The sequence below is a fragment of the Nesoenas mayeri genome (assembly GCF_963082525.1).
Source record: "Nesoenas mayeri genome assembly, chromosome: 10".
Lineage (NCBI taxonomy): Eukaryota > Metazoa > Chordata > Aves > Columbiformes > Columbidae > Nesoenas > Nesoenas mayeri.
The window spans coordinates 10160883-10186755 of record NC_137560.1 but is presented as its reverse complement, the minus strand read 5'-3'; the positions used below and the strand labels follow the sequence as shown (position 1 = coordinate 10186755).

Here is a 25873-nt window from a genome sequence, read left to right as displayed (position 1 = left end):
AATGCTCCAAGAGCTTCCCTCTTCTGAATGCCCTGAAACCAAAACGACTTTCTGGATTAAGAGGTTCTGTGAGGATACAAAGCATCAGAAAGCATGCATTCTTTGCTGGAAAAAAATTCAGGTATGACGGGTTCATAAAAGAAATTGTACAATGCACAGTAGTCTTGAAAAGTACTGTCTAGCAAAATTAGTAAAATTCCTTCTTAGAAAATACACAGGTTTTAGAATAAACACCTTACTATCCTTGGGCTTCTTTTGGTCACCTTCTGACTTCTCACTTTTTTTATTTTCCAGACTCTCTTTTCTACAAAACAATACAACAACAATTACAAAGCATGTCATGTAAAATCAGAAGATTTTAAGTGAACTATACCCATTCTATGAAAGTTAAAGCATACCTAAAACCATATAGTCAAACATCTAGAACAACTTGCACAGCTGCATGAGTCAGAGTGATAAAATCTATTGCGTTGGAATGCAATGACACATTTACAAGATTATCATTTTAATCATAATTCCAGAAGCTAAAGCCTTAAAAGATTCCATGTGTGATCATTACTTTTTTCTAGAAGGATAAACTGTGCCCTTGGACTCATACAAACAACTTGCATTGACTTCAATATGCCTGCATGGATTTCAAAGGAAGGTTTTTTTCTTGTCTATATAAGGCTTAAGAGAATGGATTCCACAGAGAGCTGTGCACTGGCAACAACAGATACATTCTTGTTCTAATAGCACAATAAATCCTACTATTGCAGTGTTTAAATATCAGTTGGCTTATCATTACGTCCTTAATTCACCCGTTTTTTCCCAATTACCACCCAACTTTTCCCTAAAATCATACTGACTGGGTCTTGGTAAACGGTCTAGATAAACTCTTCCATTTCTTCCTGAGCGAAATAAACTCTGGAGATGATAAAGATGTTTATATAAAGTAAAGAAAATCCTTATGAAATAATTCAGTGCATCCCTCCTTCCCTCTCCTGCTTATTCAACATGCCCACACTATTTTACCTCGCATTCTTCTTCCTTTCCTTTTCTTCAGCTTCTTCTTTCTGAGCTGTATTTAGACTTTCAGCATCTGCCAAGTTATCCACAGCAATGGCCAAGAAGACATTTAGCAAGATATCTATTTCAAATCATTTTAAGGACATTATGTCTTGCTATACTTGTTTGGTTTATTATCAGCATAAACACTGACAACGTGAGAGAGATAAAACGCATGTTCCCAACCTACAGCGTAGAGCTTTGTGATGCTGGAGTGTAGCGCAAATAACACACATTTAATGGACTAGATTAATACTGGGTGAAAAATCAGCAGAGATCCATTAGGATCACTGATGTTAAAACAGCAGAATACTTGACATATTTTTTAAATAAATGAAACTCAACTTTATGCTAGTCTGAGAATGTTTCAAATATGAAACATTGTCTATTAAAAGTGAAAACTGTTCAGGAATTTTCAAAAATTCACTTTTATAGTGCATTATCTTCTGTGTCTAAAACAATCTATATCAAATCCTGTACTTCAGTCCATATCAGTTAAGTACAAATACTGATACAAGTACCATATGGGACAGAAAACAGAATGTTCTTGCCCTTTTATCATCTCCTGACCTTTTAAGAACTCCTGAGAATGACACTAGTTTCTGTTGCTACATGGGGCCAAGGAAGTATTTCCAGCACACTGCAGGCAGGGAAGGGCAATGCTTCAGCAGACTTAATCCTAACTGACCCAACAGTTCTCTGTGCAGATTTCTCTCATCTGGTCCCTGTGCTATACGGTGGATCCCTGGCTCCGCTGTCAGTGTGTGTCAGAATTAACAGGGCTGTAACAAGCATCAGAAGGATGAACGGGAAATTACTGCCATAGAGATCAGACTACATCCATGCATTTTTCAGAGAGATGTCAAACAGAGTCTAGCAGGCAGAATGAGGCTGTTTTCCCATTAAAGGAAGAAAAAAAATTCTCTGGTTTCTGCCGTTGTGGTGGCTGGAGATGTACTCAGAGATCACTGGCATCTCATTCATTAGGGAATGGGCGTGTAAAGAAAAGTCTCTTTAAAGGACTCAGTACACGCAAAAAGCCTTTGTACATCCACTGCAGTTTAATCCCTCCTAGAAAAATGTTGTGTATGTCCCCTGGCACAGCCCCATTTGGAGATGTTTCCAGTGAGTGCAAAGGATACAGTTGCCACAGATGAAGAGGATAATGAAATATATACAGACTATCATGCCTGACGATGATGGGCCACCATATGCCATTATGCCATCATACATAACAGCATTCCAGTCTTCACCTGTTAGAATCTAAGAAGCAGATACATTATTGGTAACTCAATATCAAAAAGAAAAAATCTAGAAACACTTCTCCTCTGACCACAACACACAATAAGGCTAACGTTCTGTATACATAAAGCAATACCATAAAATTTCATGCATTGTTTTAAAAATTCCATTTAAATAAGCATCTCTGAAAGCTTGTGTTTAACTCTACTAGCTTTTATTTTATGCTACACGTGTACTTCAATGAACATCAAAGGCAAAAATAATGAAAATAGAAGCCTATAATTTATTGATTTTGTCATGCAAAGTGAGAGCCCTGATTTTCAGTTATAATACATATGTGGCAATGCCTGCAAATGTTCATCACTCTTGAAAATCAAGTTTGTGTACGTTTTAAGGTTCTCTTTGTAGAGTGGACACAAATCTTTTCTAGTGTTTGCCATTTGATAGTCCTGCAAATTGGTCTACGCAGTTTCCGTTTTAATGGGGACTGGCTGCTTTTACAGCTACTGCTATAGCTTTTGAAATGGCAGCTGTTTTAAACTGTATGCAGCTCAACATTGTGGAAAAATTGCATTATTATCTTCTTGGCTATTGTTTCATATAATTTCACCATAATCCAAAAGAATTTTACAGAAATCTGTTGATGAGTTAAAAGGATAGTTTGCAATGAGGCCACTCCACTTTTTCTATACTACAACAAAAATCTTGAGTATTACAATGCAGGCTATAGGGGCACTTCATGTATTTCTCAGTAACTTCTTAAAAATTATCAGTTCTATTGTATATGTAATACTGATGCTCTTTCCAAGTACTGAATTGGTTATTCAAGAAAACTGTATGCATGTCAATTTCAGACATTAATTTCTGGAGAGCTAAGCTGATCAAGCTGGTTTTCATAGTTGCTGAGCACTCAGTGGATTGGTTGCTCTTGAGTGTATTCCGAAACTGAGGGAAGCCTCATTCCTATGGAAATGAGGCAGACTAAAATCTGAATAAAAACGAGCTCAACTGAGTTTGAAAGTACAGGCCTAATTTTGTAAAGGGGTAACATCAGATCAAATGTGGACACTTTTCCTCTTAAGGAAATTTCTCATTGAGATTTCCTTATGTTAAAATTACATGGAAAGATTTTTTTTTGCTTGCCCTGGACAGCCACCAGATGGAACTTCTACCAGAGATAGGCAGTTGACACAAAGTTGAGCCTTGCAAGGTCAGCTTTAAAGACAAACCTAAAAAGTCTAAAAGTGAATGTTGCAGTAACGTGCAAAGCTGAACGTGAAAATGGCTAGAAAAATGAAACTATTTAGCCTAATTCCTGTATCCAAATTGGGAAAAATTAAAAGAAAGGACCATAAAACAGTGAAATGTAAATTGTAAGTCTGGCCCTATCTTTTCACTACTAACAGACAAGTTGCTTTAAAGTTTCAATAAACCTGACAGTGTCTCTTTAAAGAAATTAATACTTATTTTTACATTAGAGTAAGTGATATGACCCATACGCAAATATGTACTCTTACAATGCTTCTCATTTTTTCCTGCTTGGGAATAGCTGAACTTTTATATAGCTAATGAAATTAAAGAAAGCATTTTGATTAAAATAAAAATAACATTCCACATCTTTTTCTAGTCATGTTTTTGATGGACAAGGAAGATTTAATTTTGTGAAGTAATATGACAACTATGTTACATAGATAGATCAAATAAGACATGAAACAAATGGTACAAATGATGCAGAGTCACCAGAGTACTGAACTTAATGAGCAGAATGCTATTTAAAGTAAACCGAATAAATAGTATCCATGATTTTATTTTCAGGCAACATGATCACTTAAACAGCTTTGTTGATCAAAGGTAAAATGTTTCATACGGCATGAAAGAAAGTTACCTGGAATACAGTTAAAAGAGCTTGTGGAAAATTATCGAAGGTGCTCCGTTTTGTTTGAGTTTCATCAAAATTAAATTTGCCTCCAAACAGCTGCATTCCAAGCAACGAGAAGATTATGATGAAGAGGAAAAGCAGAAGCAACAGTGAAGCAATGGACTTCATTGAGTTTAACAAGGATGCTACCAAGTTGCTCAGGGATGCCCAGTGCCTATAAATTAAAATGCGTGTGTTAACACACACCAAAAAACCCCAAACAAAACAGTAAAAGTGCAGTGCATGATGAAGTATTAGAAAAGAATTGCTGATCACTCTTCAGCTATCCCTAAAGTTAGCAGTATTAGTTAATCTTACCTTGTTACTTTAAAAATACGCAGGAGACGGACACAGCGAAACACTGAAATTCCAAGGGGTGACATAATTTCCAACTCCACCAAAATGGTTTCAACAATGCCACCACAAACAACGAAGCAATCAAAGCGGTTAAAAAGAGAAACAAAATAAGCCTGTAGGCCCAAGCTGTACATCTTTACTAACATTTCACAGGTGAACAAAGCCAGAAGAACTTTATTTGCGATATCTGGAACAAAATATTTAAAAAAAAAAAAAAAAAAAAGAAAAGAAAGGACATTCCTGAATTGTCTCATAGATTCCATTTTTATTTAAACATATCAACACTATACTTTCTACACTAGTTCACAGCCTTTGGCTTAAGAAACAAGTACTGGTTTTTTTACGTTGGACTGTATTTAATGCTCAAATATCAAAAGTTACACAAGGATGCAAAGTTTCCTGCCACGCATAAACTATTCATCTTTCCAATCCATTGTGCACTTCATGGCTGCTCAATTCACAGCTCAAGTCCACGCTAACTTAAGCAACACAGCCCACAGCACCTTCTTCTGTGCCAGTTACCATTTCCTTCCTCATCTTTCAAGCATGGTTTAAGAATAAATGTGCAAGTATTTAAACTATAGCATTGTCAGCTTTTTGCTGGTATGCCATTAAGCTGCGTTACAATTGTGGAAATAAAATACATTTAGTCATTTTTTGTATCTCCCTTTGGCTGTGCTGAATATCCTTCAGGACAGCAAACTACAACAAAATGGCAAAGTACAAAAGTAGCCACTGATAGAATGCAACTGTCAATAGTCAAAAACAGGACAAATCATTTTTATCGTACCTTGGATCTGGGTCAGCCAATCAGGTTGATTATAATGCTCTGATGAGATAGTTAATGTGTTCAGAAAAACCAAGACAATAACAAGCCAATAAAAGGTGACAGATTTCACTGCAGCTCTACATTTTCTTCTATTAAATCGATTCCAGCGACGCCAGCGTCGACTGAAAGTTCAAATAAAAACAAATTTATTATTATACAGAAAACACACATGAACTTAAGGAGGGTTTCTTCGGTGTAGAAAACATAGCGCACAATGTGCGAGCAGGTGTATTTCTATAAATATGTGCAAAATAGTTCAGATGGTTGTGTAAATTATTACCAGCTGCAGATAGGGAGTCCTAATTTGTTATGCCTTTTTTAGATTTCATTATCGATTTTTAGATGTAAACCACAATTTCTGGAGACTCTCATTGCCTGTGACATAATTAGATTAAGCTGCATTTAACATTTCATTGAGTAACAAGATGTATCTATCTTCCCAAGCTCCATATACTTAATATCAGTAAAGAAAAGCCAATGAAGCAACTTAGAATTCAAAATTAAGAAATCTATTGGTTTTGTACTGGCACATCCAGTGTCTAAAATTAAGTCTTACTTTTGCTTATAGTACTTCCCTTCTGCAATCATACTTTAAAATAGAAGCTCATATTACAAAATATTCCTAGCAAGTGAAAACAGAGGCATAAATATTGGCAAAGCAAATTGGGGAGTTTGATTTCCAAGAGTGTTCACAGATACTTCTGTATTCACCAGTAACTGTTAGGAAGAACTTTCACACAGTAAAATTTAAAGTACAGTAACTAAAGAATAATTATATGAGATCATTATGATGTGTAAATAGTCACAAGAAAAAAAAAAATTATAGAGAGAAATACTGACCTGAATTTGGATTTTGAGATGGTTTGACTAGAAGGAAAGGAAAACACATTTTTTACAATATGGAAAAATGATTTACACAAATTTGTTCTCTTTAGAGTTTTGCAAAAAAAATACATTGGAATTACATACACATAAAACCAAACTTTTAACAAAATGCATCATGAATGCTGAAATTCTATTGTCTATTAATTATTTTCTGAAATAATATTCCTAAAGCTTTACAAATTTTCTAAGTGAAAGGAAATACCCTTCAAAACTAAATAAACTGCTCATGTAGAAACTGCCTGGAAGTAATGAAAATGTCAGCAAATAAATATTGAACACCATGGGATATAGAAATACTCCCATACACTCAGTTATTGCCTAAAAAATATGGTTTCTGCAGATCATGCACAATTTAACAGAAAACATTTATTTTCATATGTCACATGGGACTTTGTTCTTATTATTTTGGACAACAATTATATTTTATAAAAGCTTTCAGGAAAACATTACTCCACTGGAAGTTTAGCTGAATTGGTTTGTATCTTCTTGAGAATTCTAGGAGTGCTTGCATGCTGTAATAATTGAACTAATATTAAACTACTGAAGGCAAAAAAACAACCCCAAGTGTCACACAAAGCTCGACTATTTGAAAGGAGTTTTGCCTAAATAAACAACAGGGAAATAAAGATTCTTTTACATTTTGAGACAATGAGGGTGGGTACTTGAGAACAGTCCGTGTACTCACCATAAGCTCCCACAGCATCCTGGGGTCTCTCCTTCTCCGCTCACGTTCTCTGTGTTCACTGATTCAGTTTCGCTGGTGGGCATGCTTGCTGTTAGGAGACAGAAATGGCTTTAGACTGACAACCAAGCAAGGCACTACACAGAATGTGATCTCCCATTCTATTGCAAGAATGCCTCCACTTTCTCCTGGTCTAATGACAGCTTGGAAGACCTGCGAACTAGCAGATGAAGTCAGATACTTCATCAGTCCTCCTCTTACAACAAAAGAAAGCACACAGAATTCCAGAGTGTATTGTAGTTTGTTTGTTTTTTTTTTTCTTCTCAAAGATTCAACATAACTGTTGAAAATGCACTTTAACATAGAAGAGTTTTGCAACAAAGAGCATGCTGCCCCCAGGAAAGAAATAAACCTGAGATAGATTATGTGACCTTTCATTTTAAGAAGTGTTCTGTTAACATTTTGGAGGTGCTTACCAGTGTAAGTGCTGTTAATATGCTGGCTAATTCCAAGAAACGGCATCACAGTTCTTCTGAAAATAGGAACTATCACACTCTGATCATACTGACCACTCTATGCTTTTCCTTCCATTATGAATTATCAAGGCAAGATGCTAGAAAGTAACTGTGCCTGCAAATACTATATGAACGGACAGGAGCACTGTGGATGGCAGAATGGGCATTACAAAGGATGATGAGAATTACTAGTAATAAAAAGGGGATTATTACAGTTGTTAAACAGTGAATTACTGTACATATAGTGGATCATTATTGAATAGTCAGCAATTGTAGCTAATGCTTTTTAAAGCAAAATTCATTTGCAGATTAGTCATCACCATTTATCTTCAAATTAGGTGAAATATAGAGAGAGGACAACATATGTCAAAAGGTGTTAGGAAATAATGAACATCTGAAGTTCTCAGTACTTCCTAGAGGAGAGCACTACTTCCGTGTCTGCAAAGCAATCACGAAAGAAAAACCACAGTATACAGAAAATAGGTCATTTTATTTCTGCAGATAAGAAAATAAATCATTTTTCTCATGTTACAATGTTCACTATTTACTCTAAAAAGTTTTCAGATTTTGGAGCAGGGATTTTGAACCCCGCTCCAGCACATAAATAATGCATAGCTATGAGCAAGTCAGTGTCCATCAGCACTGATATGCCAAAACCAGGACACCGAGCCAGCAGGAGCTGGAAGAAATAAATTCTATAATCCTACAGTATGACAATTTAGTGTTAGTGCAGAATCCAGAAGCAGGCTAAATTAAACCCTGAATAACGGAATTCTGGTGTCAAGTATCATCATTAAAAATGTTTTCCTCTATAAATAATATAATTAATATTTTAAAATTTGGTTCAGATTCAGCTATGCATTTTTGATCCATAGGCTGATCACATTTCCACACTGATACACCTTGGATAGCCTTCTCGTTACCCATGCTGAAGGAAAAGAGCTGCAGAAGTGGAGTGATCTGCACAGTTAGTCAAATACTCAGTAATAGTTACCAGAGAGAATCTTACAACTATTAAAAAAGGTACTATACTGGCAAAACTTTAGATCAACCTTGCAAAATAGTCATCCTTTTTCTGCTAGTAACATCCAACCAATTCCACGTGCTCCAAAATTTTCTGAAGTCTTTCTCAAATCATTACATGGATTTTCTGAATCCTCTAGACCAAATCTTTGAGGCAGTCAAACAGGAAAAGAGAACAAAAAAAAAATCCCCAGAGAGGCAACATTATCATTGCAAATTCACCTCAAATTTTCCTAAGTCTGCTGTATGCCCAGAAAACGCATCAGAAAGGAGTGGCACTATCTATTCTGACTGTGAAGCTCCCCCAGGGTAAATTCAGTTTAAGGAGGGGGCTGCCCGGAAGATGTTCTACATGATACTCTAGTGAGGTATCTGTTTTCATAGTGCAGATTTAATGTTGATACACTGTCAACAATCATTCTTATAGGCTTCTCTTCTTGGAAACTCAATATAAGGTTGAATGGTTGCATAGCAGTGGAAGGAGAGCAAATTAACTAGCCTTTATTACAGAAGCATCACTGAACCAACCACTTCTAGCCTGAAGGATGACATTATGAATCTTGGCAATGTTAGTATACTCTACAGATGTGTTGCTTTTAATAGAAATAGAGGTAGAGGTAATACAAAGAAAAATCTTTAGGGTGGGATTTCTAATCCAGTGGTAATCCAAGTTTGAGCTACTCAGAGCAGTATAACAGTCTCATAAATACAGTAAGAAATAGACTTAGGCCACCGACTTGTACTTTGGAAAAATCCTACTCAAAAAAGATATACCTGCCCTGCAAGACGGATGAAACTAAGTCAGGGCACACATGCTTCAGAATGCTTTTGACTAGCAAGGTCAGGTACTAGTCATGAGACAGCATTTGTGACCAGTAGACAACAGCAAGTTTCCAGCCTGTTCCATGCAGCTTTATGACTGACATCAGAACCTGAACCTGTTAGATTAACGGCTATGTTGAAACACATATTCAAAGTAAAATTGCAATGACTGTTTTTCAGCTATTTTTATGGAAAAATTATTCCAGCTTGTTAAGCTGTGCAATGTATTAGACAATATATGTAACAGTTACACAAATAGTTTCAAGTAGACTTCAGTATTTGTAGAAGATGAGTCCATCAGGTCCCAGCAATTGATGACTTAATATTCTACATTTTGTAAAGTAACTGGATGAGAATTGTCAGCCTCAGTCTGAGCCACAACAGTGATGCTTAGGACAGCAAGGAAGTCAGTTGCTCTGATAACTTTTTTGTAGGATTAAAACTAGATCTCCTAATTACTATGAATGTGATTGTGTCAAATCAATGCATTTGCCCGTATTAAAAGAGTGCGCAGATTTGAAATAACTACCATAGTCTAAAGTCCTTGTCCATCTGCATTGTGGATGGGGAAGAAATTGAATGAGACACAAATTACAGAAACAAAACCATCAATAACAAGAGGAGATATAGTAAAAGTTTGTTATGTTCTGTCAAACTCTACATCTGAAGTATTAAAAATAAATAGTAAATATCATCATACTGTTCTAAGCTTACATTATGATCCATTACAAAGCTTGTAAAATACTTTGATTAATTTCTTCACACCTGAATTAAAACAAACAAACAAACAAACAAACTTACTTTTTAATTTGGTTCACCTTACTTTTGAAAACGAAAACATATGTTTCAACAAGAACACTCATGGACAAAGACCCTTCAGGGGAAATCTAAATGGATTAAAGCCTATGCTTTAGGAAGGTAGAGCACTGCAGCACCAGCCCATTTCAAACATGCACTTCAAACAGCACAACCACATGCACGAGCATCTACATGCTAAAGATGTATATGACTTTGTTATAGAAAACACGTACAATATGTGCTTTTACAAGCTATCACATCAAATGCAGTATTGGCACAAAAAAAAGTTCAACTGCAAATCAGAACATCTTTTACCATGTTTATTGGAAGAACGACCAAAGCAGCTAAGTCTGCTTTTCTTCTTTTCTTCCATTAAATCGGCCAATGTAACCCCTTCGCGTTACGTACATGTAATCCCAGCATTTACACAGTAGATGGCAGCAGTTGCAGCACAAAAAATAAAAATACGTCCACATACACAACACAAGCAATATTAGGCAAAACAAATTGAAATTACCGGCAGCATAACTAATCAGAGCAAAATCACTCACCTCTCAGTGATTTTTGCATTTTGAGCTAAACTTGCAATGCTTTGAAGTCAATGGAAGCTTTTTCATTGACTTCTGTTTAACTAGCTATTGGTTCATACTTGCAAGGCATATTTACAGTTCTAGTAGTTGAAAGGTATTCCACTATTCAACAGCACTGAATATCTGCCCACTATCAGCAACAGAGATGTATAGATACAGCAGGTTCATACATAAATGACTTGACTTAATGACTTCTCTGGTTAGAAATTTTTAAATGCTGTGGTTGAAGAAACCTAAACTACATTTTTAAAGGATTATGTAAGAAGCTCTTAATCACTGATTTAACTGCCTCTGAAACCTGTACCTTTTCCTGCCATAGATGGAAGAGATCTGCATCCTAAACCGAGAGCTCCTCCACATCGATGAAGAGCATGATGGTGATCTTCCATCACCATAAATCAGCAGTAAACTTGATCATACATCAGTTTAGGTATTCAAAGTAGGGACATGGTTGCCTAGAAGCCTGCAAATAATTGCTCTGCCTGTCTTGGGAACCAGCCCTACCTTATGCTTCAAAGACAGTGCTAGAAACACATTACCAGTATATTTGGACTACATTTATTTCCTAAGCTCATTAGTCAAGATTATTAACCTGGTGACAACTAGCTATATTTAACCAGACTCCCAAATGCATATCTCATTATCGTAAGTATGCTCCTAACCCAAAAGCTTCCCATGGAATAACTGGAGAGATAGTTTGTGCTCTCATCACACCTCCCCAGGCAATGTGATGTGCAGCAGAGCGTGTTTAAATGCAAGGAGGTGGAGCAATTCAGCAACTCTTCCTCCTTTACACCCTGTTGCAGCTGATGTCAAAAATGAAATATTTAAGCTTATGTGCACAAACCCAGAGGAGTGCTAGGTGATTGCTATTCACGGGAAATTTCTACTCAAAATACATGTGAATGCCTGAAATAAAATTCTTGGGATTTGGTTTAAAGTTCTTTTATTTACTTGCCTATATTCACTTTGCAAGTCTCCTCCAACTCTTAACTTACCCTAAAATTATGTCTAAGCAAACAGTTCAGAGCCAAAAGCTCTCTCAAACTCACCAACTATGCACACAAGTATTTCTGATTTATGAAAGACCTATTTTACTACTTCTGAAAAGTACTATAGCTTAAAACAGCAGGTCACAATAAATTAGCAACGTCAGAAGAAAAAGAACAGTAAAAATATATTATTTCAATAATATTCCAAGTTGCTTTTGACAAACAACTTGTAGATGCATTTTCTTAGATATACACTCAATGGCATCTAAATGAATAAATACCATGACTTTCCAGAGTATCACAAGAATAATAAGGTGATGCTTACCATTAGTATATATATTGAAATTTGGACTTCAATATTATATTAAGTATTAAATCATAAACTATATCTTGAATTAATGTTCTTATTTATGTAGAGCACTAAAAGTTCTCATGAAAATTTTACTGCTATGTGAACATGCCTAGGAGGCTAAAATAATCTCTACTAAATTTTTACACAAAAATATTGCTGTTACTTGAAATTTCTGACATAAAGTAAGCAATTATAACTTTTTACAGTTGTTGCAATGTCATGAAACTAACTTGCTTCTTTATGTTAGGACCTGACCTGAGGGTCAGAAGCACCTCAGGGCCACTACAGCATAAATTACCTTTCCCATAATACACTATATACTACTGTTGAATAAATACATTTTAAGTAAGTGATAAATATATTTCTAGTGTCAAACAAAAATCCCACAAGATTTCATTTCACACTCAGTTAATTCATCTAGTAAAAAATACTTTTATATAGTTTTATTGAATACCAGAAAGACCCAGAACATCCTTTCCCTACTTCAAAACTCAAAAAAATCCTCACTGTCATCACAAGGTTATTTCTTGACTGTAGTTTTGGCTGTATTTTGTATAAGCTTTTTATATTATTATATTATTATTATTATTTCTATTGCATTCACCTAGAGGTAAACACATATTCTTCTTGACTGAGGATTTACGTTGATACTTGCATAGTTTGTATGCACTAACTTTTTGCAGAGCACAAATAAAGCAAAGTTTTAAAGTCTCAGTAGTGACTGAGTGCAGACAATGATTTGCACACGGACAGCTGAGAGCAGCATTTTGTTGTAAGGTTCTGAATTCTCTTCCATGACTAAGGATCAATATATTAACGGACATGATCACTCTTCTAACAAACACTTTTGCAAACTGCAAATCAGAAAGCAACATCAGACAGGCTGCACTCACTCCAGTGTAACACCCCTAAAGGCAATCGAACTGTCCCACACAGTAGTAGAGAATAAAGAACACATACTGTTCCGCTTCCCTTCTTCATCAACCTCTTCATCATTCTCAGGGTCAATGTCTTCTGCCTGTGTAATCCAGTCTAAATACCCCTTGAGATCTTCTTCAAGCTGCTGTTTTTCACGCAGTTTCTGGAAGTCCCCTCGGGCCTTGGCTTTTTCTCTTTCCTTGGAAAATTCTCTATCAAATTCAGATAAAGCAGAAAAAAATACTGATTGTCAACCTCCCAGGCATTTTCACCTAGGTCTTGACGTTGCAGACTAACATATTGACATAGAAAACAAGCTCAATAAACTACACCGAAGATTTGAGAGCTTCTTTGAAAACAAGACAGTGATGCAAAGAAGTCATGGCAAATCCCTATCACATACAACAAAACCTTCAGAGCTTTTATGATTTAATTGAAAATTAAACAGTATTCTTGACTCTTCCCATTTGGGAGGAGTTCAGTTCCCCCCATTTAGTTATGTGCTCTTCTATACAGATTTTAAAACCAATTTTATCTAATGGCTATGAAGACAAATTGACTTGCAGTAACAAAGCAGTTTCAGAGAGTTGAGTATTAGTCTCAGTGGAAAGGAAATTCTAGCAGCCAGTTCCAAAATCCTTCTTCTTCCAGCCACAGTTTATTGGTCATGTGCAAACATGCTTATTTCAGCACACAGTTCACAGAATTCCACTAATAAGTTCTCTCTTAATTATGTCATGCATAGACACCTGTGATGTTTGAGATCTGGATATTTTGCCCATTTGATCTCTGTAACAGAACCTAGAAATCCTGTTCTCATAGACAAGAAATACATCCTTTTATATAAATTGAATCCTCTGTCTCATTGCCCCCATCTCAAGACAATGTATCTGACTGTCTAGATTAGTTCATGATACAAGTCAATCCCTAAATTATCATGGAAAGATAATTAAAATAATTAAGTCATGCGCTCTGTGAAGGAGGTTGGACAAAATGGCCTACTGAGGTCTCTTCCAACTTGAACTGCGCCATGAATCTGTGATTCCCTTAACGATACATAACTCAAGACAATTATCGAGGAAATTCTTGCACTATGACATTTCATAAGCTGGCATTATGCCAACATCTGGTGTGATACACACCTGCAAACACCTAACTCCCTTCACTAGAAGGATCAAACATTTTCCAATTTCTCTGAGGATCAATATGCATGATTAGGGGTAGGCAAGCAGCTTTTGAACTGTATTGTAATTATATACTGATTCAGTATTTAAAATTAAGGTTGTTCTGACTAACCTGTTAATCTTACAATAGGGTTGAAATTAAACGTAAAAGATGGCTGTAGTGATTCTATTTATTCTGAATTTGAAACATCTTTATTTATTGTGAACTTTCACTTTAAAATGACCTGGATGTAGCATGTGAATGTGTATATTGGTGGGGCGAGGGGCATTAATTGACTAAGCTGACAAAATTGTACTCAAAGGGCTCAAACATTCATAATGATCTCTCCACTAAAATGTGTTTTAAATTAGGCTCCACCCAAGCTCCAAACTGAAAAATCCTGAGGAGGTACTGTTTTGACACTAGCATATGTGAAATAAAAATCACGCCTATTGCTTGTAAAATTTCAGTTTAAGAATAAAAAAATATTTCAGTAGTTTTCATAATGCATAGGATGCAATGAAGGTGTTTTTGTTCTAATTTCAAAAACTAGTAAAAGCCAAGCTTACTACTGTCTCATATTTTAAAGGACAATATGGTTTAAAATTAAGACTTCAGGCTACCAGGGTTAGAAAGAGCTTTCTGCAACTCTCCGCTTCTGAAGAATGTTACAAAGCACGTCTGCATAACTTGTATAACAACACCTTGTATAACTACCTGTTCTCCTTCAAAAATATTTTTTCTTTGAAACAGTCTATTGCTACCTAGATGGAGGCCATTCAGTTTTTGATTTTACTGTAAATGCAAATAGATCAGACTACCCAGTCCTAGCCAGCCTAATTTTGATCTAGTTAAATATGACTAAAAGTTGTAGCATAAAACAATTTCCTATAAACTGAGTAAAGCTTCAAATTGCAGCCTTAGTATCAATAACTCAGTCAATTGCACCTGCAGCAGAAAGGAGACATGACTTGTGAAATAAAGCATTATCTGGAGACTCACCGCCACAATTTAACTTGCTTTTAGTGATAACTAAGCTGCTACACAAAATGCAAGTTTTACTTCTAAAAAAAATGCCTTGTCTCCTGGCAGAAAGATGATCTCAGTTCTCAGTTTAGGCACAGCACCATCATCATCAATGGTCGCTGAGGCAGAAGCATATAAAATGCAGGTTTTGAGTTCATGCTTCGATAGTCTGGGGCAATCGTTTTCATGCCAGCTTTTTATTTCTTCAACAGAGTGAAATAACTCCTGCTGGTATGCATCAGCTGGGAATGGCTTGATGCAACAGGGTGGAGGTGGCAGCAGGGAGTACCTACTGGGACTCAATTATAACTCTCTGGTTCTCATATCTTAACCTGAGGCAGTGTTAAGTTAACCAAAAATCCTAGGAGGACAATTTGATTAAATGTGAGTACCTGGTATACTCTCTCTTCTCTCCGTACTTCAAGGAGATAATAACTAAGGAGACACCTATGCTGGCGTCTTATCAGTTGAGTGTTCTTCCATGCTAAAGGCTAGACACTTCTCATATGGGGGCTTGTGCAGTAACATGCATGTTGCTCTATCTCTTGTGCATCACTAAGCATTGGCGATAGGAAATAAATGGTTGCCTTCAATGTCTAAGCATAAACCAGGACACTAATTCTTCACTGGCCATGTTACATTGGCCCTTTTGTGCCACTGCAAATGCAGTAAGAGAAAATTCATCTACTCCAGAACGCAACTTACTGCATGCAGGGTTTGGTAGGTGGAAAGTGTTATGCTGATGCTATATGTAGAACTGTCACCCAGACATCCTAGACTCTCATTTATTCAGAGAACAGCCACATAATAACAAAAATGTACTCACAGGAGTACAGTGTTGGCCACCAGATTCATGGAAGAGGTTTCACACAGTGGTAACCATACCAACCAAAAAAGTGGCAGAATCAAAGCAGAATCAAACTGCTCAAACTGTACAGATAAGCATGGGCAACAGTTCACAGCGGGGTGCAATGTGTAACAGATGTAGAGAGACATAAAAAAGGTTAAGTAACATCACATCTTTAACTACTGGAGATTTATATACATGCTTGTTACCCCTTATTTTAGAAATAATAAAAACTCATAGGCTGAACAGCGTAGAATTATTTCTGCAGCACAAAAGTTCTAGCAGGAATTTTCCTTGAGCAAGGAGTACGGAGTTCTTGATAGAGAGATGCAAATTGTATATACCTACCCATTGTCATTTCTATACAGATCATTAACAACTTACAAAATGTAAATTCAATGGCTCCAGCACAACCTCTGTGTACTAAGGGCCTGTAGAGCAATATTGTGCCAGCATGCACATGAATGCAAAGGGATCATTTGTGGGAACAACAAGATAGGGAGCAATTTGATAGAGTAACAAAGCTGAAATTGGATGTTTCTGTTATTATATCTGCACATCAAGATTTGCTCATTCTGTCCAGATTGGAGACATGCCTGGCTCAGGACACAGTGGATTTCTTGCAGTAAGAACTGGCAGTACTGAGGGCAGGACCATACCCCAGAGTATATTCAACTCCACCACCATGAAATGCACTGCCAACACAGTTTTTGAAACTGATGCGGTTTGTTATCTGCCAGGAGCTCATCAGCAAGCATCTCACAGGACTAAGCCCTAAGAAGCCTTGGTATGATCAGTTCAAACAGGACTGAAACAAAATCACTTCCCTTCAAGCACTTTTTCAAGAGCACTGAACTACTCCCGTTGACTTAGGGGTCTCTGTCTAAAGCAGTTGGTTAGAGTTATGGCTCTATACAGCCAAAAGTATTTGCTGATTATTTATTGTTAGTAATATATTCGATTGATCAATCAAGGATAATGTTTCCTTGTTATGTATCTGTGTTTAGTTTTATTTTTACCAGCCACACAGCAATCAAAGGAACCCACTTTAGCTCAGAACCTGCTGAGATCTAGAGCTGAAGTCCCACTCCTCTTTTTGTACGTATATTCTGTTTATCTGTGTGAGGGAGTTAAGTTTTTTATCCAGAACTACTATTTTTTTAAATTTTTTTTTAAACTAAGCCTTCTCTCTGCTGTTCAAAAGCAACACTGTCAAAATCAGTTCATTTCCCTTTTGCTGAAAGACTATGGATGGCAGTTCACTGCTGTTTTCTATTTGGTGCATTATTATTCAAATATCTTTTTCTATTATTTTTTCCATACACACTGTAGACAACAGTTCTTAGGTGTATAAGCTTATCTGTGCCAACATATTTTATTTAACATTAATTGACAGATACTGCTGTGAGATTAGCATGGATGAGTACGTACCCTTAGCTTTTAGAATCATTATGTACATACATTGCAACTAATACTGTGGGAAAGAAATGGAAAAATTAACATTCTCTTAGTAACCTGCAAGACTTGCATGTAGGAGGATGTATGTAAGGACCTGTCAAAGCTTATGCTTTGCTGTCCTTTAGCAAGGCAATAAATTCAATGTACAGAGATTTATTAAAGTATGTTTGAAGGGTCTAATGCCTCTAATGATACGGACTGTCTTGAGGAGTAGATTATCATGCATCATTAAAAGCCATGGCTCTTGATAAATAAGTTATGAAGTTTTATAATTTATTTTTGCCTCTGTTCATAGTAAAACAGTTTAATGCATGCTGAATTACTAGCATATTTATTTTAACTTTCAACATACTTTAAAGGTACTCTCAGGGTAGATGAGCATCTCTCAATACCCTTAGTTTTTTAAGGTTTAGCTCTATTTGTTAACTTTTTAATAACCTTGACTTTACAATGTCTAACTTAACTTTTTCAGCTCACTTGTCTCTTGCACCAGTAGTCATTATATGCTGTGGTCTGGAATATTCGGAGGAGGCCTGTCCTCAGGTCCCAGTTTCTGTTCCCAGTATTTCATGACTTCAGAGAACACATGTCTGGTTTATGCCTGTTATCCACACTGTGTAACCGAAGCTACATGTAAAAGCAGATTCTTGAAGCAGTCCAACACCCTTCACAGAGCTACAATTGCTCCTCAGTGGTAATTTCTGTGCTATTCCACCAAGCGTGAAGTTGCCCCAAAGATGCAATGTCTAATCCTTGCATCATAAGCAGAGGAATTTTTACAAGGAAAAAAAAAAGATGCTCTGGTATGCTTCACAGACTGAACCCACTCCCTGCTGCTAGCTCAAAAGACATAGCAGTCAAAATAGAGTGTGACCATGTCACGATCACCCTGCAATTTTTGTAGGAGCTAAAACAATTATTTGGAGCCACAAACAGCTTTACATTTGCAATGTGAATAAGCAAAATGCTGAGTAGCCCAAGATAATGAAAACGCAAAGATATCTGAATACACCTATGGCACCTTGCCAAAGGTGCAAGCATTTTGCTCTGTTTCCAAATATTGAAGTAATTCAAAAGTGCATTCTTATTCTGAAAGGTCAGCTGGCAGTTCCAGGTGCCTAGCTAGATTCCTGAGAAATTCACTGTGCTGAAAGAAGTTACCATCATTCACATGTTTTGAATCACATTTCCAAACAGATTTCCAGACACATTTCTGGAGCTGGATCTACAGCCCATTTTTTCTAGCATGTTTAGGGAGGAGCTGTTTGTTAACTCTGTTCTCAGGCCAGAACTACAGCTTTCTTCAGAGACTTCTGTTGAAGTTGGATCAAGAGCCATCACAACTCCTTCCCATAGCCACATCCAGAGTTGGCTCTAGAACAATTTCTAGAGCACTTTCCAGAAACAGACCGTAGGCCAATATTAGAGTCCCTTCCCAGGGTGGAACTAGGGTCATCTCTTGAGGTCTTTTCCAGAGCTGGACCTAGGTTCAATTGCCTTGACATTTATTTGGGATGAATTTAGAAAAAGTTCTGAAGCTTTTTCTGGAGCTCTTTGTAGAGGCTGTTACCGGAGCTGCTCTAGAGGGATTTGTCTTGTAGTCCCTTTCTAGAGCTAAATCTAGAGGCCCTTTCTGGAGCACATGTCTAGAGCTGGCTCTAGGACAGCTGGTACAAGTCATTGTTGGATCTAGAGTCATTCCTGGTGTCTTCTTCAAAGTTTGCTCTGTAATTTCTGAGACAGAACTAGACCCTGAGCTGGATCTGGAGTAATTTCTAAAACCTGACCTGAAGTCTCTTTTCTAGAATGCCTTTTCCTATAGAGTCCTGCAAACTAAAATAGCTTTTCAAATAATAATACACTTTGAGAATAATGTGAATACTACTAGCGTCTAATACAGAGTAAAACAGAGTATTTTGAAAAAGCTGAATTACCACAAGCCAATGAATTCTCACCATCCTTGTTATTCAAGGCAATAATTAGAAAAAATATTAGAGTCTGCTTCCATGCAGAAGTTTTAACATTTAACACATGCAGATTCCACACACATATTATTTCTATTAGTTTACACATCTGTTATTAAAAATATGAACTCTATCATTAAGAACTTCGCCTTCAGTAGGCAGAGCTGACATGGATTACCAGGAAATACTCACCTTCAGAAACAGCTAGATATAAAACAAAAGATCTCCCAAATAATCATTCTCATCAAACATGCAGTGCACGAGAGGCATTACAGAAATACAAAGGGGCAGATGGTCACACAGTAACAAAGGAGTGCAGAGAGAATGAATGAATATTTTAAAACTGCAAACAGATCAAAACAGCAAACAGATTTAAATATACACAGCATAACTTGATATTACAGGGTGTAACGCTGTCATACAGAAAAGATGTATTAGGCATTCAGATTCCACTTCCAAAATCTGTATGCAAAGCCATGCTTTTCAAGTAAGTTGGCATAATTTTTTTGTTCTTGAAGTTTAATTGGTTTAGTAAAATTTATCTTTCTTTGTGATTTATCATAAACCAAGTTTCATGCTATGGTCTGAGGAGCATAAAACGTAAAAGCTAAAAACTCTTAAATAAAAAACAAAGAATGCATGTGTTGCATATCCAATGCCTGGCTTGGAATGAAAAATATTAACTTTCTACTAATGACACATCCATAGGTTTATACCCCTACATCACTTTTACCTATAAAATGTAGACAGGTAGGTCTAAATAAAAAATACATGAAAAATATTTATTATTTATATACAAATGGGATTTAGTAATCCAAATAAATCAGTGTAACAGTATTTGACACTGACCCTTGTCAGAGTTTCAAACAAATACACCAGGACATTTTCTTCACTTATGTAGCAAACACTAGTTTGGTATGATAGGCATCTTTTAGAAAGACTCTTTTGCTTTCTCCTTCCGGTCTCAATGTCAATTGATGATATTTATTTATCACATCTCAGTTCACTACTATTATTTTCTTCAGCATAGAAAACAAAAAACTGAAGTGTTAGGAAGGCTCTTTCACATATTTAGGGTAAATATGGATTCAAACAATTCATCAAGCACCCTGAGCACTCAAGTGACACTGCAGTTAAGTGACACCATGGCAGAAAGTTTAGTAATAAATGAATTTAAGGAGAGTTCACATCACACTTGACACTGCCATTTCTGTGCATGGGAAATCAAAGCCAGCAAGGCTTCTGAGGACCATTAGAGTTCTATGGCTCAAGCAATACCTGGAAATCAGGAACTCAAGGATGAGGGGCACATATCCCCTGTATTGTAACAGCAGCTAAAGAACAGCTCCATACTCCAACAAATATAATATGTATCATAATGTTGCAAACCTTATAAAGTATTTTAAATGTATTAGATCAGATGTAAACCTTAGCTGTGAGAGTCACTAAATTTCTAAGGCTTCAGTAGAAGAAATTAACAAGTTCACAAAATACCATATCTGGCATTACTTTCCCCACAACTTATTTTTACAAACATAAAAACCTGAAACCAATAACAATGAGAGTAATGCAAGGGGAAAGGGGAATATTTAGTTAACTGTTACCAGAGGACACTTTCATGCAACAGGAAAAAAAACTAATTGCTGCTATGACCTTCTCAAGGGTCACAGAAAGGAACTGTGAAAACTTAATCCTCTACTGACTTCAGTGGGAAGTCTAATCACAAACCAACATCAGGTAACAGTATCAAAAGAAGAAAAAATTACACCACAACTTCCCTTATTTATCCGTCCTTCTCTTTCTTATTTTGTTTGTCCAGTGACTGTGGCTGTGACATGAAAGCTGACCCCTAGTTTTGCAAATTTACACCTTTGTCCCTGAATAAAACAAATATGACTGTATAAATCAGACTTTGCAAGATAGGTCTTGGAAGGAAGAGATTAAATCTAAAGACCAGCAATGGGTGTTTAGCACCACCTCTGCTTTTACACGTCTGCTTTGTAAAGTGATTATGACAGCAAAGTAAAATTATGCTTTCCCTAGTTTTCTGCATGCAATGGTAATCTATCACAGACAAATTACTTCTGATTTTAAAAAACACATTGTAAAACCTCCAATCGGATAAAAAGTCTCTCACAAATGGAAAATCTGATTGCCTGATTTCCAGGAATATAGTAATGCATTACAACCTATGTATAACATGGCAAAGCTGTGAATAGGGCTGCACACACATTCAACAGCCTGATGACACCAGCAGCTACGGTGTCAAACTGCTTCCTATGCAAGAGAAATTCTTCTGTTGGCTAACAAAGATGGCACAGCTTGCCTAAGATTGGCAGAACAATATAATTAGTTGTATAAGAAAAGCTAAAACATACCATTGTAATAATTTTCCTCTAGTATTCAAACACTAGCAGGTTCTTTTATTTATTTATCAGAAAGTATTTTTACCATAAACTGGAGTTTCCCAAGCTCAAGTGTGTTAGAACCCAGGAAATGGCAAAGGTAGTGGAGTTGTGACCTCGGTAAGGGGGCTTGTAAGAAGAAAACTGCAAACTGTTTCAATAAACTACAGTTTTAAACCACATGATGAAGCTATAACTGACATCACTTCATTTCTTGACTGGAGCCTGGACTAAACAAACCAACAAAAAGCTGTGACAACTTCTCATTGGCAAATATATAAAATGGACACTTGATCACTGATAAATGTTGTCACAGCAGTGTACAGCTCTACACTATGGGAAGCACTAAAGCCTTTCTGGCAAGGCAACCAAGTAATACTCTTTCTGTAAGACAGATCTTGGAGCACCCATTAAAAAGATCTTGCAATGTGACTGGGAAACACAAATAACACTACAGTTACTTTATGGAAATTTGAACAAAAGCAAAAGTAGGGCTTTCAGAAAAGGACAATTGTCTATATCTACAGGGAGAATATTTGTACAGGTGCAGCACCCATCTCTGTGTGCAAAATAATGTTTCTCCCTGCTGGCATACTATACAATAAGGGGATTAGTGCCTCATTAATGAATATATTTGCAAGCATGGTGAACGTGATGTCAGACAGATACAGGCACTAGAATCACATAGTTCAGTCAAAAGAGCAAACACTGGTAGGATGACATAAGAATCTCAGGTGCATGCAAAAAAGCCATCGCTGAGAAGCTTGAGTAAATGCAGAGGCCATCTTACAAGTAGCAGTAGCATACACAATGTTAACTCAACTGCTTACCCACTAAGTACACCAAGAACCAGGTTAAGTACGAAAAATGAGCCAAGGATGATAAGACTAACAAAATAGATCCATGGCCATTCACATCCTATTGCATCATTTACCTGTAAAATGTAAGGAAATAAGTTATGATTCAGTCATTTATTAAACAGCAGAGTCCTTTGTGCAGCTGCCAGATCACGTAGGTTTATGGCTTATTCAGTTCTTAAAAAAATACAAAATCAATTAATGTATTTCAGTTTCTTTACTTACCCAAAATAAGTTGTAGATGTGATGCCTTAAAAGATAAATTAAAATAACATTTAAATAAGTTCAGGAGATCAGTCTTTTTTATAATTTTGCCCTAAGTATAGACAAGAGTATGTCTAAACTCTGATTTTGGTATTGGTATGTTATTTGATAGCTACAGAAAACTGTTTCTGTTCAAAATAGAGGTTCATTAAAAGATGTCATCCCAGCTGAAGCCTCACCTGTACAAGATAACCTGTGTGTTCATGGCAACTGAATTCAGGACTCTGCCTTCATGATGAAAAAGGTGTATGCTTACCCGCTCAATACACCAAGAACAAGATTTAGTACGAAAAATGACCCAAAGATGACGAGACTGACAAAATACACCCATGGCAATTCAAATCCCATAGCATCATTCATCTGAAAGAAATAAGATGATCTTATAGAGTAGATCACTATAGGAATAGCAGTGAAGAGTCAGAGAAAAAGATAATTCAGTTATTCCAGTGAGACAGCATTCTATGTACTCCTTCAGTATTTGAATAATAACAATACAAGAAAGAAGGCACTGGGCACATTCACTTTGCATTTTATAATACATACTCCAAAACAGAATACTGAGTGAACCCAGCATTCAAATAAAAAATATTCTCAAACATAAATGGACCACTGCCACAGTTCTGTTCTTTAACACCTAGAAAGTGAACTTTCAGATCTCACTAATCAAAATGATGCTTACAAAGTAAATTGAAATATTATGATTTGTAGTGCATATCTATCCTAGCTACATGAATGATCCTTTGAGAAAAGAAACAGTAATGTGTATCTCAACAGTATAAGCAATATTATTTTTGCTGTAACATGGAAAATAAATACTTTTTCCTGAAATACTACAGTTGGATGCAGTCCGATATTTTAAATCAAATCATAAAGAAAAAAGTGAGAATGAATTAGAGTAAAACATGAACACAATTCTAGGAAAACAAACAATGGAAATAAAATCTTAGAAACATAGTGGAAACAGGGAAATATTCCAGAAACATTTATGAACAAAAGTTACATGAAGATCGAGTTTAAATGAAGTTTAAAAAGTTGTAACTTTTTTTTTTTTTAAGTAAGGTTGAGCCAACTGAACTTTAAATACGCCCTTTCTGGACTCACTCAAGCTTTTCTATAAAGACCTTTTCCACTGTTTGTTCTTAGCAAGCTCATTACAAATATCAGAAGATGGACTTAAGAAAGATACCTATGGAAATCTAAAAAGGCCTATTCAGAATAACACATTTTAAAACACAGGGAAATTGTTTTTGTGTGTCTCACAGAGGTGCAAAAAGACATTCTGGTAAGTTACAAAAATAATTCTGACTTGGAACTTCTCAGAAATGTCTCTTGTGGGAGAGGAATTATTCTGGCTTTTTGCTTACACTGACAAGTTTGCATTCGATTCTTTTCAAGATGCTTTTTAGCCATGAAAATTCATCAGACAAGAAAAACTGCATGAGCATTCAAGACTGTGCATGGTATTGTACAACAATCTTTGGGGAAACCCCTTCCTCCTTCTGCGAATGCTCTTGCATTCATTCTACCTGGAATTTGTGTTTGGGCTTTGAGCTCTATTGATAGTCAAGTTTGACTCCTGTCCTTAACATCTCTGTTGGAACAGACACATTAAACATGGAAACGAACATTTTTCAAACTGTACTTCTTATTTTATTTTTTTCCTCTATCTTTTAAAAATGTGTCACAATCTCAGTTTCTACTAGGTGGCCCTATGGATGGTTAGATAAAAGCACATGCATTAAGTCTTTGCAGGTTAAGGCCCATAGCAACTTTTCCTCAGTCATGATCTATAATAATGTCACTTTTTACTGAAGTAAACAAACTTGCTTTGAAATAATCTATATATCACCTTTTAAAATGCCTTAGTAATTAAACTGAGGTACTGACAAGTAACTTACAATTACTTAGGCTTGCCAGGAGAATAAAGAACACTGCAAAATATGTATTTGATTTGGATTTTTTCCTTTTAATTTCAATAAAACTATATTTTGGAGAAATTAAAATGGAGAAGGACTGTAGCCCTTCAGGAAGGCTGGGATCATTGCCTTTAATTTTTAAAGATCCGAAGTTTCCATAGTCCAATTCTGCAACAGCATATTCATATGGAAAAATAAAGTATTTCATAATGCTGCTGTTATACTGACCCACTTAGTCTCCTGTGCAATACTTAGCATGTCAGGTGCCTATGCTAAGGACATCAGTTGTGTTTTGTTTGGGTTTTATCATCCATTCCCATTCTCTCAGAGCAAGTACCCTACATTTGAAAAGTCTTAACAATTAAGAGGTTCAGGCGGTTAGTAAAATATGCTGTTGCCCAGACTGAATTTCTGCTTTGTGCCAGTGTATGTTGCCCCTTGCATCTTCTTTCAAGTGTAGACATCTGGCATTAAGATACAGGAACAAATTTTACTGAATTATTTTAAATGCATATTCATGATTATTTTATTACTTTAGAGGCGAGTTTGCTGCATAGAAATGAATCATATTATACAGGCTAAGTGCTTTTCTAACAATAGCTGATAAGAGCGAACATTTAATTAAATTTCAAATACATAAGAATGCATTTTGCATCCAACTGAACTATACACAGTTGTTTGCAAGTCATCAGAGTTGAACATGAAGGCATAAAGTAATCTGGTATTGATGCAAATGTTTTCCTGCTATAAATCTTGAAAAACCTGAAAGATTAATATTTGCAATTTTTCTTTGAGAAAAAAAGAGCTCTGGAAATCATTGCAATCCAATTTGATACACTCTTTTTCTCACAAACGTGTTTAAGAAGCCAGTCATTCTGTTAACTTCGAAACCCAGGAGCAAAGCTGAAATTTCCATGCTCTGTCATAGAGGCCCTACAAGCATGGGCACCTGTGATCTGCATTTCCTTCACTCATTTTATAGTAAATGCCTTCTCATTTATG

General features: G+C 36.2%; 1 protein-coding gene across 1 annotated transcript in view; it reads right to left on the bottom strand.

The window, feature by feature from the left end:
- Positions 1–25873, bottom strand: part of CACNA1D (calcium voltage-gated channel subunit alpha1 D) — a gene marked incomplete at its 3' end in the record, with an annotated part of 171437 nt that overhangs the window by 66769 nt on the left and 78795 nt on the right. The window contains exons 8-18 of the mRNA XM_080350654.1: positions 22665–22768; positions 13013–13182; positions 10434–10511; positions 6964–7051; positions 6234–6260; positions 5355–5515; positions 4526–4751; positions 4175–4382; positions 2190–2310; positions 1015–1129; positions 235–304 (exon numbers count right to left, since the gene is read on the bottom strand). Coding sequence (XP_080206780.1) covers positions 235–304; positions 1015–1129; positions 2190–2310; positions 4175–4382; positions 4526–4751; positions 5355–5515; positions 6234–6260; positions 6964–7051; positions 10434–10511; positions 13013–13182; positions 22665–22768 — 1368 coding nt within the window. The remainder of the gene's footprint in view (positions 1–234; positions 305–1014; positions 1130–2189; positions 2311–4174; positions 4383–4525; positions 4752–5354; positions 5516–6233; positions 6261–6963; positions 7052–10433; positions 10512–13012; positions 13183–22664; positions 22769–25873) is intronic.